Below are 17,410 nucleotides of genomic sequence, written 5' to 3' on the forward strand. Positions count from 1 at the left end.
TCAGTGTACAACACCACGTCGCCGCATAATCTCGTATTACGTCTTGGCAGGTCCAGTCCGAGCCCATTCCTAAGCTTTCACAATTAAAGTCTGATGTCTAGAACGAAGAATTCTTCAATTGTTCGAACCTGGTTTCTCATGTTCAAGCTCTAGTTGCTGAAGGAAAGTAGTTCAGGATGCTCGGTCTCGTTGTTCCCGCCATTCTCTCAGCAGCCACGCTAGCGTCTGCATGTACTATACCCGGAGGAACATTGTCGAACAACATATCGCAAGGCTTTGCAATTCAAGTCCAGAATAAGGATCATCCTGAAATCCACAATCGATTGATGAATTTGTGGGAGGCAGGAGGTGGAGATAAGCATTTATATCTTAGCCCAGCTGGAGATGCAGCCAGTGACCTGACCCTCGTGAACGGAGTGATCACTAGAGGCATCATCCATGCTGTCATTAATGGAGAGGTGCGGGAGAGAGACATCCTTGACAATCGTGATGCTAACTATGAGTGCAGTATACACCGGAGGATAACACGACCAAGACATTTATGACGGAGCGAGGAGATCCCAAGGCTTATTATGACGTGAAGTACGGATGCAATCCAGACACAGATGCCGTCCAGACTCAATTGTCATTCAAAGCGCGGGACACTCTTCTGGGCGGTTTTATATGTGTTCGTACGGCATCTGGAGACAGATACGAGTTTCGGTATTCTCCTCCTGGAAATCAAGGTGAGCTTGCAAAACTGGCCATACAGCTCTACAAAATACACGACAGCTAAAATACTTGACAACAGTCGTCAACGCTGCACGGCCATGTATACCCATCACTATGGCTGTAATCCACCCTTGACAGCGCGACTAGTTTATTCGGATGAGAATGCTATGGGGCTGTTAAATTCTATCACGAAGCAACGACTATTTTGCATTTTGTAAGCATTCAAGGCATTGAAGGCATGCAAAAATGGCGAGCTACGAAGTAAATCTTAATCATTAGTGCAATATACTATCAAAATCTCTAGGAGCTTGAGTCATGATTACAATGTGCATCCAGGCAAGGAAGTGATAGAGGCAATAACTTGAGTTCCAAGGGCCATCAATAGAGCCACAAGTCTATTTCTATAAGGTATCAAAATGTCTAATCCCAGTGGATAGGCTTCTATACGCTCTATCATCACCGGTCTCTATGTCATTTCATGTCGTAATATGTCAGGATCTATGGTCCGAAATAACGCCGAAATCATGCGTATGCTATGCTGCCGTTAAACTTCGATGGCAGAAGCAACAGTCGCGTCGTGCTTGATAGGGTTGACTCCCTCGTCCCAGCCGAAGACAAAGTCCCTGCCCAGTTCCTTGCGGATAGCGGTCTGCACCGCTTCTAACACATTCTTAAAGACTCCAAAGTTGGCGGGATTCTCTTCGTCGTTCTCACCCCCTTGGAAAACACCGGTTCGCACAAGGCACGTGTTCCAGCCGTACATGTTGCCTCCAATGATGTCGCTGGCCGGGTTGTCGCCCACCATGTAAATGTTCGACGGGACCCGCTCGTCGTTATGAATCTGCTCCATCCAGGAGGCCATCACCTCATCAGCATACTTGTATGTAGCCAGCTCGGGCTTGCCGTATACTACTCGCTCCAGTTCCACGCCAGTGAGCGACTTGTACATGGCTTCCAGGCCAATGCGGAAAGCGCCCTGAGACATGCGGGGGATCGGATGCTCAGTGGGGCAGAGCATGTCGCCCTGGGAGAAGTAAATGGGGATGCGCTGGGACACCGGGTCTTTGGCCACAGTTCCCAGCCGGCCGTCTTCGCTTCGTAGCAGATCCATGATGATTTGCATGTCTGTGGCGTAGTCACGGCTATCAGAGAAGACCATGATGGCGTCAATGTTCACCTTGGTGAAATCGCGAGGGCGAGATGATGCCCGCTCCTCGTCGGTGAAGACTCGATAGGGAGCAATGGTCGGATCGGAGGCAACGATGTCGTTGGGAACGACAATGTCGCGGAATCCATACTGCTCTGCAACCTCACGGCAGCGATATCCTTCACCTCCAACCACAAGGACTGTGTTATAATACTCTGCCAGCGCTCGCATGGGAGTGTGTGACTGGATGAACTGCTCCGTGGAGATGGGTGCGCCCAAGATAGCGGATAGCTGATTAACTCGAGCCTGCTCGGGCTTGCCAGATCCATTTGTCAGGAAAATATGTGGGATTTTGATGCCCAGTTCGTTATCGCCATTGAGAATTTCCAGGGTCCGCTTGCCCTCAGGAATGAGACGGTCACCGTGGACAAGCACTCCATCGATATCGAAAACAAATGCCATATCCTTGGCGGCTTTGACCTTTGAGCCTGACATATCTTGAACCTGAGATACCAGGAGATCTCTGGTGGAGCGGATGGTGGGGAGGTCAGGCCTCGCAGCAGCGCCATCTTCAGCTCGGGTGACTGAGCTCAGTCGAGATTGCCGCTTGGATTTCGGAATCGGAAGGGAGGTGCCAAACGAGTTTCTGGAAGATCTTCTGTCCCTCATGGATGGAGAAATGGAAAGGTTGTGCATGTACGGTGATACATCGGCGTGTGATGACCGAGTAGCAGGGACTTCCACCGATCCAGGGTGGTCTTGACTCGGAGATGATGGGATAGGCATGAAGCCGGTGCCTATTTCATGAGAACCAACTTGATGGAGGCCATTGCTGGTCACTTTGTTGAGAGGTGGTGACTGGGGCACACCGACGCCAAAGTCTTCGTCCGCGTATGGAGCCATTTCAGCTGCTTTCTCGATGATGGAACTTCAAGACTGCATGTAAAGATCCAGAGTAATACGTGGAAAAGGCAGCGTATGCGTGGGGTATGGGTGAACGCTGGAAGGCCCTGCACTTTAGGAGCGAGTCCGTCTTATATATCACATCCGCCGCTCCCGCAAGAGCATCCCGCAACCATTGCGGTCCGCTCAAACTCTACGTTCCGCGTCTTCCCGCAGTTAACACGTGAAGATGATGAAGTCGTGGTACGTGTGTAGGACTTTTGTCGTGTACCAAAGTCAACGTCTCCAGACTTACATCATAGCGGATCCTGAATATGGACACGCCGAGATGGCTCCGGGCCTGACATTGATAGCGATATCTCTGGTGGCCAATCTCTATAGGGCATAGATGCCGCCGTCAGACCCTGAATGTCAGTCTCAAACGCGCTAGGCCACACCGTCAGAACGGCAGCTACTCTGTTGTTATTCTCGACGGCTTGTTGGGAGAAAGAGTGGGCATTGCTGGACCCTGATTTACCTGACTAAGGCGGCAGAACAGCGCCGCCCTGTGAGATTTCCCTAGTGTATATCCACGCTGTGGAGACATTCTCTGACTTTTCGCCTATCTTCGCCGCCCGAAGTCAGCTTGGGGGGGCAAGATGGAACGTGTCGAGTCAACCAGTGTCGACGTGGCCTTGATGGGCAGAGGAGTCCGCAATGATGCATTGTTCTGATATCAACTGATAAGAAAGGCTCCGGTCAATTCTCCGTCAAATAGAGCGAGAGGAGATCTTGGAGTTGGTGCGGCTCAAAACTAAGCCCTGCATTACAGGGGCTCTCGGTCAAGGTGCCGACAGCGCCAGGCCTCTGCTAGAACGCCCTGTTAGGTCTTTAGGGCACTTCACCATTGCAACACAGCAAGATCCGCGGGCCGCCAAGGGCTGGTGTCCGAGATGCCGCGATCTACGCTGGCTCTGCCATTCACGTCATCCTGGACCCGCTAGGCGCCACAGTTTACTGGAGCTTTTCACCATTAAGCTCCGCTCGCAGGCGCTATCTGACTCGGTCACTAGAAAACACGTTTTCACTCTGCCAAGGCAGCAACTCTCAGGTACAGTACCGCACAGTACACCGCACGTATCGAGTAAGCGGCTTTGAGACAGAGACTGTTCCTGAGGCCACCGATGATAAGGCGGCAAATGCGGCATAAAACTCTGAAGAACAAGATTGTTCCTGACGATCCAGGAGACGTGGCGCTTTGCCCCGGTTTTCAAGATGCGCGAGTCGCTAGGACTAACATGAACGAGTTTTTTTGTTCGATGACCTCATTGGTTGTCTGAGAATAGCACTGCTATGTTCAGCAGTGCAGTCTCCAAAATACGCTTTACGGGCGGCGACTTGCCTGACTTATAGAAAGAGATTGGAGTGGACAAGCTTCGGTTAAAGCACCAAGAAAAGAAGAAATCACGCCCAGACGGTTGTACCACCAATATCTAATCCAAGAGGCACACAGTTACACAGACTACCAGCCCGACACACTTCAAAACTCAAGACTATCCTTGGCCTTCTAATTTGCTTGCTTTTGTCAACGGACAGACAAACTGAGCACGATGGCCTCGAACAAGACTTACACTCTCTCAAACGGCGTCAAAATCCCAGCTCTGGGGTTTGGCACCTTCGCTAACGAGGGCGCTAAGGGCGAAACCTACATCGCAGTGACCAAGGCCCTCGAAGTCGGTTACAGGAGCCTGGACTGCGCATGGTTTTACAAGAATGAGGCAGAAATTGGCGAGGCGCTGCGCGACTTCCTTACCAGCCACCCCGATGTCAAGCGCGAAGATATTTTCATCTGCACAAAGGTCTGGAACCACCTACACGAGCCTGAAGACGTGAGGTGGAGCGCCGAGGATTCCCGCAAAAAGCTCGGCGTCGACTATATCGACCTGTTCCTTATGCACTGGCCGATTGCCGCTGAGAAAAATGAGGACTACAGCGTCAAGATTGGTCCAGATGGCAAATACGTCATCAACAAAGAGTTGACAGCAAACCCTGAACCCACCTGGAGAGCTATGGAACGCCTCGTTGAAGATGGTATCGTGAGGTCGATCGGTGTATCGAATTTCACGGTCCCAGGCCTGCAACAACTACTCAAGTTCGCGCACATCAAACCAGTCGCCAACCAGATTGAGATCCATCCTTTCCTGCCCAACACTGAGCTGGTTGACTTCTGCTTCAAGAATGCCATCATGCCCGTGGCATACTCTCCTCTCGGCTCGCAGGATCAGGTGCCGACCACCGGGGAGCGCGTGCGAGACAATCCTACTCTAAAGGCGGTTGCGGAGAAGACTGGCCACACACTTGCGCAGGTGCTTCTAGCCTGGGGCATGCGACGAGGATACGTGGTGTTGCCCAAGAGCTCAAACCCCGCAAGAATCGAGAGCAACTTCCAGGTGCCAGAGCTAAAGGAAGATGATTTCAAGGCAATCGAGGCTGTGGCAAAGGGCCGACATTTCCGATTTGTCAATATGAAAGACACGTTCGGATACGATGTTTGGGCAGATGAGGCTGTTTCGGCGTAGAGGAGTTCTAGGAGATGGAGGGAAATGATACCATGTTTCTAAAGAGTCTGATAGGATCATTAGAGACCATTGAGCAAGAAAGAATTTCACGAGCAATCAGCTTTTATTTCTGTTTCTCAACGCCGCTTCGTGAGCACTCCAAATTAGACATACTCGTACAGAATATGACCCGATAGCCAATTTTGGGTGAGAATACATCTGATTTGTCCCAAATCAACGCCCCATTTTCCTCATCATCTAGCTTCACACCAATATTATGCCTAATTGACGAGGTGCAAAGTAGTAGTTTCATAGGCCGACAGATTGTAGCTTGTCCTCCCAGTAACAAATTGAATGATGCACGTGAGTCTGCCTCTACTATTTGAGTTTCTATCACACATCCTTCGAAAACTCGTTCCTAGGTTTGATCAACCGGCTCAGGTCGCCAACAGGTAGTTGGAATGGGAAGCTCAAAGCAGCGAGCATAATAGCCGCGAAGATCCACCAGCCAAAGATACAGGTCGCAAATGCACAGGCTCCTGCTGCCTGGATTTCCGTTTGTTAGCTATCTTTTGGTGAAAGAACACTTGCAACAAATATAGGGTGGCGATACTCACCACAACCATGTTGCCTGCCCGTCCTGCATTTCCAGTATAGTCGGCAGCCAGCAGCCAGTATGCAACCGTAAGGAATATGAAGGTAAGAAGCAGGGTTAGAAATATCATTACGAAGCAAACATTTGTTCTGAGTGAGCAGACGAGAAAGATGAGACACATCATTCCCATCCAGATGGTGAAGAAACCTATGGCAACATTGTATCAGCAGGGTTGATATCTTGTGTCAGTAACGGCAGTCGATACACACCAAAGCTAGCGTTGAATCCTTGAGTTGTTAAACCGGCGGCAGAGGAGTCGGCATCAGGAGCATAAGACGCATAAGCCGCAAATGCTGGCGTCAGAGTGGCACCGAAAGAGAGAAAGAAGGCGGCGAATGTACAGAAAACCACGGATGGGAATGTGTTGCCGAGAATCCATTCTAGAAGTCCTCCGAGAAGTTGGAGTAGTCCACCGAAGAAGTAGTATGTGCCGCTACGAGTAGTAAGTGATTAGTTGGTCGTACGCTTTGGCTCAGATTGAAGAATCACTTACACTCCTGCCGCTCCGTTACCTCCAGCGCCTCGCCATCCCATTAAGTCGCAGGATAACGGAGTCAGGGCAATCAAAAAGCCAACAAGTGCACTGTCGCCCATCAGAAGCTATTTTGTATATCCGAGCAATGAATCTGCCTACATTGGTGTCGGGTTACCAAAGGTCTTTCTTAGATCTCCTTTGACGGCATTCTGTGGTGAGAGGTAAAGCTTTTCGAAAAGCTCGGCAGACATTGAAATGGCACCAGCAGTCCGTATTCGTTGAAGAGTATCATCCATCTTGCCATTGTGATCGTAATCATTGTTGAGGCTAGCGTTTGTGTTCGACATATTGAGGGTGTTTGCAGAGAGTATCTCGAGGATGAGAAAATTTGCAGCTTCGATTTGGTTGACGGAGTTCACGGAAGGGGACGGCAACAAATTTCAATGAGAGGTAGCTCTGCTGGATAGAACATCCCCGCCCGCAAGGACCAGTGTCCGGTAGTTCGATGTCATTGTTCATGATGGTGAGAGTGACAGCAAGTGCCGTAACCCAGCCACCCACCCATTGCCGCTTGGCCGGATGGATCCCTAGTAAGGGGTGCTGGGCTCGGGCATGGCGTTGGTCGAATTTCCTTCTGCGCAGTGACTGACTGCAGCTTGTGAGGTAGCTCAGACCCTCGCCCCTGATTAGCTCAAGCATCTTGAGAGTAGCTGTCTTAGATGGGCTGATCTAGCCGGGTTATCGGATCGGACACATGAGCATTCTCATCTCCGTGAAGCTAACTCTGCAGCAAGCCACTGATGTCCTTGGATCCTCCTAGTGTCCTTTTCTCTCGTTCATTCCCTTCCCCACAGTCTGCGTCCCATGCGGGGAAAGAAGCGGAGTAAAGGTAGAAGAGTGGACCATTCATGCGAGAATGCGATCGAATAAGACACAGGAATGATGATACTGACTGCTTCTACTGCTTGGAACTTTGCGAAGGGGGCCACCCTCGTTGTGAACGGAATGGATGCCTGCTCACCAATGAACATCCGCTCGCTACAGGACATATGGACAGAGAACAGCGGCGGGGTCCGTTGGTATACTCAATTGGCCAATGGACAAGAACTTAGTGATTGGGGGCACAGAATGTCGAGTTTTATTTCTTCTCGAGGGCATGGGTTGGCGGAACCGAGATAAGCCATCTCGTTCCACACATCCCAAGTTTCAAATTACCTACTGGTTGATGGAGACGCGCACAAGGGTCGTGGTGCAAAAGTACCATGCGAGTTTTGCGTGTTATATTCCTTATTCTCGTGTGTGGAGGGTCGGATTCTCAGGCTTGATGCTGTGTGGTGCAGCGTCAAAACATTGTGCACGTCCCACGGCCCAAAGGGAACGGGGGAACGGATGCCGTAGGCTGGCGTTGCTAGTTTCCGATGCTGCAGGCGCTAACATTCAGCGGGGCGATTTCACTTCCGATGTGACACAAGCTGGAATCTGACCTCAATCTGATTGGACGGCCAGAACCCCGTCCATGAATCGGTCAACTGTCTGCTATGGCTTGATGTCAAAGAGATTATAAGGCAAGCCGGTCGAGCTGAAGCTTTGAATTCGGTCCAAACCTTGAGAATCTTACTTTGGATCTTGAACATCTCGACTTGAAAGCAGCAGGGGTTTGTGACCATTGTTATATGGTCTCGTCCACAATATATCAAAAGCAGACACACTCTGTCCCGAGTGGAACGCACCCATACACCGGATCTCAGACAAGGAATGAGAGCTGAAAGAGTGTTTTCCAAGTTCTCTCAATTCGAAAAGGCTCGAATTTTGACTCGTTCAAGTATGATAAACTTTCTGATCCAGACTCGCCGTCTTTCCTGGTGAAGAAGCATTAGAAGACATGTGCAAATTTCATTCTTACAACTTAAAAGCATTCTGTAGAATAAGCATCTTAATGACTTTTGCTGAACACAAGTACAAAGCCACCATTGTATGATGTCAATGGCCGGACTCGGTTACATGTGTCTTGGCGTGTTCAATTTTCTTCCCATATTATCGGTAGTCTCACAACAGCCTGGCCTCACGCCTCAAGATAACTCCAGTCCCTCTAGTAAGAAAATACTCAATAGTTTGGGCGTACAAAAGATGTTCAACTTGTGCACCACCGATCCTTCGGTGTCCTTGTCTCATAAGGGGGACGACCTCGAGACCGCTACAAGCCATGGAACTCCGACACTGCCTTCGAATTTTTGTCAGAATTGTACCTTTGATTTAATCTCCCAAATTTTGAAATCTGATAACTTTTGGTAGAATCCTGGGTGATAAAGGTTATTGCCATGTTTCCACGAATGATTACGTTCTTAATAGCATATGGTTTCATAGCTACAATTGCTTTCAAATTTGGGACGTCTTACCTATCATTACCAAAAGACATATTCGGGAGCTACGAGAAGCGCAATGCACAGAGCTCCTGCGAGCATGATCCTATCCCTCACGTCCAACCCAAGGCAGGGACCTGGCTGGGTTGGGGAGCTGATGTTTACAATAACCGATGGGCGAGCGACGATTCAACGATCAGTAGCGCAAGTGTATCATCTCTACGACCAGTCTGTGAGCTACAGTATAGTCTTGGAGTCAGTGCTGCTCCACTAGTCGAGAACAACATGGCATACTATCCCACACATGACGGCCTGCTCGTGGCTCTTCATTTTACAAGCTGTGTCGTGACATGGCAGGTGAATATAACTGATATCATCGCTAAATATAAGCCAGTCCCCGCGAATTTGGAGGTCGTTATACGCAAAATGTCCCGCACCACTCCAGTTACAGACGGCGATAATCTCTATGTGGGAACACAGGCAAACGCTCTCCTGTTGGCCATTCACAAGCACAGTGGGAAACTACTCGATGTGTTGCAAATTAGCGAGCATCCTGCAGCTATTTTGACCCAGTCTCCAACTTTCTACAAAGGGATCATCTTGATCGGGGTTTCGAGTTTAGAGGAACTACTTCAACTTTTTGATCCGGACTATCCTTGTTGCACCTTCACTGGCAGCATGAACGCAGTAATCATGACACCAGACGGTCTAGAACTTCTTTGGACTCAGAAAATGGCTCCAACAGCATTAGGATGGAGTGGGTCTTCAATATGGGGGTCACAGCCAGCAATCGATCCAATCCGCAGGCAGGTGTTCATAGCTACTGGGAATACCTATCGAGCACCAAACTCGTTCTCAGAATGTCAGAACCAGACGGCGAACATAGATGGCTTGGGATCAAATGCGTGCCTACCTAGTGACGTCTACCAGGAGTCGATCCTCGCCCTCGACCTTGAATCAGGCAGAATAAACTGGGTCAAGCAGGTCAATCCGGTTGACGTATGGAATGTTGCGTGTCCTAATCCTGTTGGAAATGCTACCAAAGACAGGGCAGAGCTATGTCCAGATCCCGGACCCGATTTTGATTTTGCAATGGCTCCGACTTTTGTTCGCGGCTCAAAACACACACCTCACCAGTTGGATATGATAGTCGTTGGCCAAAAGTCAGGTGCCCTCTATGCCCTGAATGCAATGAGCGGAAGTGTTTTGTGGCAGACAATTACCTCACCCGGAGGTCTCACGGGCGGCCTGTCATGGGGCATTGCAGTCGACGATTCAACTGTATATTACACTGCGATCAACAGCCTTCAAGTGAAGTATATTCTTCCTGGTGGGGAAGCATCAATCCAAAATAGCGCATTCGGGGCGGCAAGTCTAGTAGACGGGCACATCATTTGGCAGGCCGCGGCACCGCATGGTAAAATGAGTCGGGTACCGCCTACCGTTGTCAATGATATCGTTCTTACTGGAGTAACAGGAGAGTATACAGATGCTCTCGGGAACATGTCGCAGTCTGGCACTCTCATAGCTCTTGATAAACGTTCCGGAGCACTCATTCGTGAGTACCCATTAGGAGGTTGGTTTGGAGGCGGGATCGCCGTGGTTTACAATTATGTCATGTTTGGAACGGGTTATAGTAGCCTCTACCCCAGCTCTGGGTCGTTCCACGTCTGGAATTTCGACAGGTAAAGGTGCAGGGTCATTGTTCTGGTACAAAGGCTTACTAACTCAGACCGGTAGCCAACCCTGCGAGCTCTGCATCTACCTAATTCTAAGACTACCGTGCCCTCTCGTCAAAATTGAAGTTCATATTTCCCGTCCTGCCGTGCTTGGAGGTCCTGTTTGGAGCTTGCTCTGTAGATTCATTTCGATATCATGCTTACGCGTGTTCTCATCTACCACACCAAATAGAACATCCATTTCCTCAAGCGAAAGATTCTTTGTCTCTGGCAGCAGCAAGGCGAAGATGCAGCCACAGATGTTCAAGGTGCCAAATATCTAAGCAGGGTTAGCCGAATCGAGGGATCTAGGATCGACCAGTATCGACTTACCATCCATGTTTTCCAGCCAATGTTCAGGACTGTAGTCGGCGTGATCTTGGAGACGACAAAGTTCCAAAGCCAGATATTCGCTGCACCAATAGCCATTCCGTAATCTCGGATTCTCGTGGGGAAGATCTCTCCAATGTACACCCACTGCAAGGGACCCCAGGATACGGAGTAGGCAACGACAAACAGGTAGATGAGTGCCATCATTCCTTGCGCAGACGACGACCCAGCACCATTTCCAGGTGCTGTAGGGGGATGCGTGGCCAGTACACCCCCCAGTCCGAACAGAAACGTGCCCATGAAAAATGCACCACCAGCCATCAGAGTCTTTCGGCTGAAAAATTGCACACCGCCTAGGATGAATAGAATTGTAGAGGCAAACTTGATGCAGGTAAAGACACCAGAAGCCATGAGAGCGGCATTCTGGCCGACGTAGCCAATCTGAGCAAAGACCGTAGGTCCATAGTAGAGAATTGCATTGTGGCCACACCACATGGCAAAAAGACCGACTCCTAGTGCCCACAGCAGTCGAATGAAGTTGTGTAGCTCGAAGACTTCACGGATGCTCCGGCCCTGGGTGGCAGCGACTTCTTCCTGGATCTGTGCGCGAATCTCCGCCATCTCATCCGCGATTTCGGCAGAGTTAGCTGGTGCGCCACGAAGGTAGGCCAGAGTGTTGCTAGCTTCCTGGTATCGATCTTGCTTAGCGAGCCATCGGGGCGATTCGGGAATAAAGAACGACGATATAATGACCAAGGCTGCGAGAATGATCTGTAGCGACAGTGGTATCCGCCATTGCTTGGATTCCACCGGCAGATGAACAGAGCATCCGTACGTCGTCCAGTAAGCTAACATGCCTCCACTCACGAGGAACATCTCGAAAAGAGACATCATAGGACCACGGAGCTCCTTAGGGGCGCATTCGGCCACGAAGACTGGCGCCACGTTGGAGATCATGCCAACTCCTAGACCTGCGACCACCCGCCCGCCATAGATCATACCCAGCGATGGTCCTTGAGCTGCGGTCTGCAAGATACCGCCGAGAAGAAAGAAGACACCAGCGATGGCAAGCAGCACTTTGCGGCCGACGAATTTGCTAGCCAAGGGTGGAGCCAAGGCACCGAAGAAGGCGCCTGCGTTGAGCAACGTAACGACGTTGGAGGAAGCATTGGCATAGACAGACTTAGAAGCCAGAAGATTGAAGTCTTTTTTGAAGCTGCCGAGAGCGACAACGCCGCCAGCAACACCTGTGTCGAAACCGAATAGACACGCGCCTATATTGACCGCGGCCGAGACGCCGACGGCAGCCTTATGCTTTTTCACTGTCTCAAAGATCGACATCGTGGGCTGTGTTGTCATCGCTGATTGAGAAGGATGCTGAAAAAACTAAATCGAGGACAATGACCACATCACCGTATCCATCGGGCTGGGATCGCGATGTAGATTAAATGCACAGATTTACACATTTGTCAACTCTCCATATCATGGGCCTTAGACTACATTGGCATCGTGGATAAAAAGACCCACTGATATCTTTGGAGCGCATGGTAATTAGTCCTTGACAGCTCGCCGCAAGATAACAGGTTGAGAGCCAGCGCGCTTGGAATGATAGCGGATCGTTCTCCGGGTCGCACCAATCCCAAAACCAATCATTAGTGCTGTCTACTCCCCATGGAGAAATGATTTCCCTTCCGGAACACCTTCAGATTCATCTCATACGCAAGGAGGCTGACATATTCTTGCGTATGTCTTATCTCCAAGGCAGTGGCTCGACTGGACAGTCGCGTAAGGGGCAAGGGGAAATGGGACCTGATTCGCCCCAGCTGAATGGCGCCGTAGCTTCACCCCGGCTCCGGCCCGTGATAAGGATATGTTGCGGGGCTTGAGGAAAATGGGTTAACGAGATCTCCGAGCTTGATTGGTCGGAAGACATCCGGAGGGTTGATAGAGGATAAGCACTGACACGCGAGCACCACTACTGGCTGGGCCGAATGTAATCTGGCTGCTGGCAAGAGCAACATCTCAATTACTAGCAGCTGACTGAAAGCTTGCATTCAGCTTGAGTAGGTAGACGAGGCCAATGGACTATCGCAGCTGACCCAGTTCTCCTAATTCGAAGTGTAGAGGTGCAAGCAGTTGGGAGGAATCCATCATGTCCTCCTCTACAAGGTTGCCTACGGACATCGAGCGGTGCGTCGGCGCGAAGATCCTTACAATATCCAACATCATTATCACGAACCATGGAAGAACATCAATCATACGCGCTCAACGTGCATTTAACACAAGCTCATCGGGGATTCTCAATCGAGCCGCAAACTTTGCACCGCCTGCACTCCTCGTTCTCTTGCCAGTTTCGAATCAATGGCTTTAGTTGCGTGCCTAAATCCTCACAGTGGAACACCTCCTCCCGGATGATGGTGAGCTCCTCGTGATTCCCCTTTGTGCAATACCACCGCAGTTTGTCTACTGAATCGACTGGTCGCTTGCGCTCCATCACAAGACCTGTGGTATCTGCAAAACGGATGGGATTGTGCGGCGTGTTGCCTGCACAAAGACGGACTTTTAGTGGAGGAGGCGCTAAATATTATGCGTGAACATACCTGGTAGAAGGAACATTTCGCCTTCCTTGATATGCACGTCCCTGAAGGCCCCGTTTTCGACGATCCTGAGAAGCATCGCGCCCTTGAGTTGGTAGAACCATTCCTCCGTTTCGTTCACTAATTTACAGCTCAGCTACAATATTAGAATTATAAGCGCTGTAGTAGCTACACACCGTGGAAGTCATTCCTCTCGTTTGGGCCGCCAACGACCATTAAAATAAAGTCATTGCCGCTGTACAAGCAATAATTGTTGACTGGTGGTTGAAGCTTCTCTGAATTCGCTCCTAGCCAGGAGGCGAATGCGAGTGGCGGCGGGATGGTACCTGAAGCTGTAATCTCCGCCATGGTAGGCGCTGTATTTTACAATCGAATATTGTTAGTGGGCGGCCCTTGAATTGAGAACGAAGACGCGCTCTCTCCCACGTCTGCGCGTAATGGTTTGTCTATTTACGAAACTTCAAGTCGTTTCTTTTGGGCATAATAGCCGCTTACTTGTCATTACTTCTCCTTCAATCAGTTCCTTGATTGCCATGCATACTGTGGTGTTCATGTGACGCTCATATGCGGAAGCTAAGGTGCGGAAGGCGGAAGATAGAAAGGGGTCCGAGGGTTCGGTCCGGGACCCGGATGTTGAACTTCCCCCGCAAATCTCGTTCGGATGTGTTCACTTATACGGATCCGCATCCTATCCAAGCCAACCACTACTACCGACTTGGCAGGAGATGCCTCCAATACGTGGAGAGACGTCACCGTGCTTACACCGAGCTTTGGTGGAAATGCATTGTTTCGGATGCGAAATGCTCGCGTTTCTTGAATGCTTCAATTTTACAGGGGGCGGACTGTGACATGTGACGGTCATCCTTTCCTACATAACAATTCTTGCACTTCAATTGCCAGTAGTAGGACCACAAGTCACCCCTTCACAGAACTCGACACAATGCGATCACCGCACTCGAGAGACACGAGCAACGGCTGCGGTTGTTGCTGTCATGCCGACCGTCTGGCAACCACACCGCCCCTGACGCCAGGACCTACCGATGACGGCTCATCTCTATACCGTATCGACATTCACACACATATTATGCCATCTTCTTTCCCAGATCTGAGTTCTTTCCACACAGACTCCCCTTCCAATCCGTGGCCAAACCTGAGGCCGTCCAAAAATGGCGAGCCAGGGCAGATAGACATGTTTATTGGGGACACGTTTTTCCGCACAGTGGAGCCTAACTGCATCGATGCCGAGGAACGCATCAGGGAGATGGACAAGGCCGGAGTCGATGTTCAGGTGCTCAGTACAGTCCCGATTCTCTTCTTCTATGACGAACCTGCGGAGCCCGTTACAATTATGGCCAAAGCCCTGAACGACCACATCGCGGAGGTGTGTACTAAGCATCCAGACAGATTTGTCGGCTTAGCCACCGTGCCGCTCCAGGATATTTCAGCATCTGTAGAAGAGTTGAAGAGGGCAGAGCAGCTGGGACTAAAGGGGGTCGAAATTGGGACGACTATTGGAGACGTGAACCTGGATGATCCTGTTCTGGAACCTTTCTGGAATGCCTGCGAGGAGTTGAACATGCCCGTTTTTGTGCATCCACTAGGATACTCGTTGTGCAAAGAGAACAAGAAGAGATGGACTAAGTACTGGAGCTCCTGGCTCGTTGGTATGCCATCTGAGACGGCACTGTCAATCCTCGCCATCACTTCGTCTGGAGTACTGCTCAGACATCCCGATCTAAGACTGTGTTTTGCCCATGCAGGAGGTGCCTTCCCTGCTCTCTTGGGCAGAATCCAGCACGGATATGACTGTCGTCCTGATCTAGTGGCTATAGATGCGGGAGGCGTTAGTCCCACGGAGCACACCACGAAGGGCGGCTTCTGGGTTGATTCATTGGTGCATGATCCTGATCTGCTCGAGTTCTTATGCAAAAAGATTGGCACAGACAGGATCGCCATGGGTAGCGATTATCCCTTCCCTCTCGGTGGTAAGTGTCCTCTCGTCATTTTGGACTTGGACGCCTGCTAACACGGCAAACGATAGAGGTTCCAGTTGCAGGAAAGATGCTGTGTACTAATGACAAGTTATCGAAATTTCTAAACTGGGACGAAAGGGCTAACATGCTTGCTGGAAATGCAATTCGACTCTTCAATATGGGTCGGAATTTCGAACAAGCCTTTCAAGAGAGACTGAAGGCGTTCAAATTTGGCGACATGAGACACCATGATTAATTTGAGTCCCAACGGAAATCTCTATGTCGGATAGTTTATGATTAATGATGTCAATGTCTCGGAAACGTTTGGTTGAAAATAGCCTTGTATATTACAGTATCTGTGAACTTTAGAAGAATGAGTTTTGCAAGCCATTGGCATCTGTAGAGAAGAATCCCATCCCTGATGTGCTGAAGTCCATGTCAGAAAGATTGCCGACATAGGGATTGTGGATATGGAAACTCGGACTGATAGCCCCCAAGAAATTGCCAATCGTGTCGTCAAAGTATGTGTCTTCGAGCTGTGGAGTCGGGAAAGGCTGCTGGGCCCCTGGAGATTCTAACCCAGTGTCCATGCCAACAAGGGAGAATTGAGCATTGGATGACTGTAAAGGGGTGCTTTTCGCCTTGTCTTTATCCCTAGATTGTAGGGAGGACGAAGATGTCAGCGTCTCGGGAGTTGGCATCTCTGGAGCAGTCAGCCTCATTCGCTTTGCTTCTCTCCCTCCCAATTTTGACACACTGGCAAGGCGCTTCTTAAGTGTGGATCTGCTGGTAAAGCGGGTATCGTGGTCGCAGTTGAATGGACAGTTGCCTCCACGATGGCCCTGCAGGACGTAGAATAATGTAAAATCGAGATATTCTTCCACAGTCACACGACATTTCCGAGCCCCTTTCCAAAAGCCTTCCAGACTGCGAAGCTCCTGCATAGCTTGCTCCACGTCTCTTAGAGCGGAGTACACAAACTGAGGCTCCTCCGACCGCCGAATGCATTGTAGGAGGACAATGGCACTGACAAAAACGTATTGGCCGTGAAAGACGACGTAGTGGCTCCGAGGAACGCTTTGAAAGAACTCGCATGTCTCCCGTATACAATCGGTTGCTGCTTTGGCGCTTTTGAGCTGTGCTTGAGATTCTGCCAAAGGACTGGGTCGATGGGGATTGCTCATGAAGACTCTGTGAAGAAGCATTACAGCAGAGAAGAATGATGACAACGCAACGTGTTTCTCCGCCAACAGTTTGCCCGTCTTCGCGGTCTTGATCTGAGGCGGAACCATATCCTTAGCCCAAGTCTGTAGCGACTCATTTGCTTCGCGCACTCGAGTCCGCAGTTCGTCAATCTTGCCCTCGTTCCTCCAGGCATCGGCATTCTTGACCGAGTTGACAAGTTTCAAGATTTGTCCAATAATGCGATGCAGGTGGATCATGCCTGTAAACCCGGCCAACTCGTTCTCTTGGGCATCGTCATTCATGAGCGACGGTACCTCCGTATCGCAATCTTGGTCATCGATGCACAAAGGCCTGCCGAGGGCAGTACAGAGCTGCCGTTCAAGGATATACAAACACCACCAGATGTACCTCCGCTTATTGCGCTCTTCCATAGGTAATCGAAGTCTTTCAGGAGAACGATGCAGGCCCAAGTCTTGAGCATTACGGATTGCTCGACCGACCGAGATCCATGCCTCGGCCTGGGAACCCGTCTGTGCCAGATACATGCTGAGCAAGCCTAGGGCGACAACAATGTCTTGGCTCCTCCCCTTGCGCTCGAGCTTTCCGCGAAACGGCATGTTTACATACTGCATTGCCTCGTTGTAGAAAGAGGCGCCTAGATGCGCTGATCGCCATTTCGGATCTATGTTATCTAAGGCATTATGGTTGGGAGGCAGTAGTGGAGCTGAGACAGCGAGTAGAGCGTAGAAGATTGCCGCATATCCAGGGTCTCTCTCTGGCTGAGCTATCAACGTGCCATGTATCTGCCTAACATCACGC

The 17,410-nt window shown here is 50.2% G+C and overlaps 3 protein-coding genes across 3 annotated transcripts; 1 reads left to right on the forward strand and 2 right to left on the reverse strand.

Moving 5' to 3' along the window:
- Positions 1–1,255: 1,255 nt before the first annotated feature.
- Positions 1,256–2,353, reverse strand: UCRPA7_5974 (putative phosphatidyl synthase protein; the record flags this gene model as incomplete). The annotated part of the gene is made up of 1 exon (XM_007918517.1): positions 1,256–2,353. One exon carries the CDS (start codon positions 2,351–2,353, stop codon positions 1,256–1,258), a length of 1,098 nt encoding a protein of 365 aa, XP_007916708.1.
- A 1,997-nt stretch (positions 2,354–4,350) lies between these two features.
- Positions 4,351–5,319, forward strand: UCRPA7_5975 (putative glycerol dehydrogenase protein; the record flags this gene model as incomplete). Its single annotated transcript, XM_007918518.1, has 1 exon — positions 4,351–5,319. The coding sequence occupies one exon, from the start codon at positions 4,351–4,353 to the stop codon at positions 5,317–5,319; it is 969 nt and encodes a 322-aa protein (XP_007916709.1).
- Positions 5,320–10,594: 5,275 nt separating this feature from the next.
- On the reverse strand, positions 10,595–12,177 carry UCRPA7_5976 (putative sugar transporter protein; the record flags this gene model as incomplete). The annotated part of the gene is made up of 3 exons (XM_007918519.1): positions 10,595–10,786; positions 10,840–11,523; positions 11,704–12,177. The coding sequence occupies 3 exons, from the start codon at positions 12,175–12,177 to the stop codon at positions 10,595–10,597; spliced, it is 1,350 nt and encodes a 449-aa protein (XP_007916710.1).
- Between the last annotated feature and the right edge of the window lie 5,233 nt (positions 12,178–17,410).

The sequence above is a fragment of the Phaeoacremonium minimum genome, assembly GCF_000392275.1.
Source record: "Phaeoacremonium minimum UCRPA7 unplaced genomic scaffold PA7_03_scaffold_447, whole genome shotgun sequence".
NCBI classification, from domain to species: Eukaryota; Fungi; Ascomycota; class Sordariomycetes; order Togniniales; family Togniniaceae; genus Phaeoacremonium; species Phaeoacremonium minimum.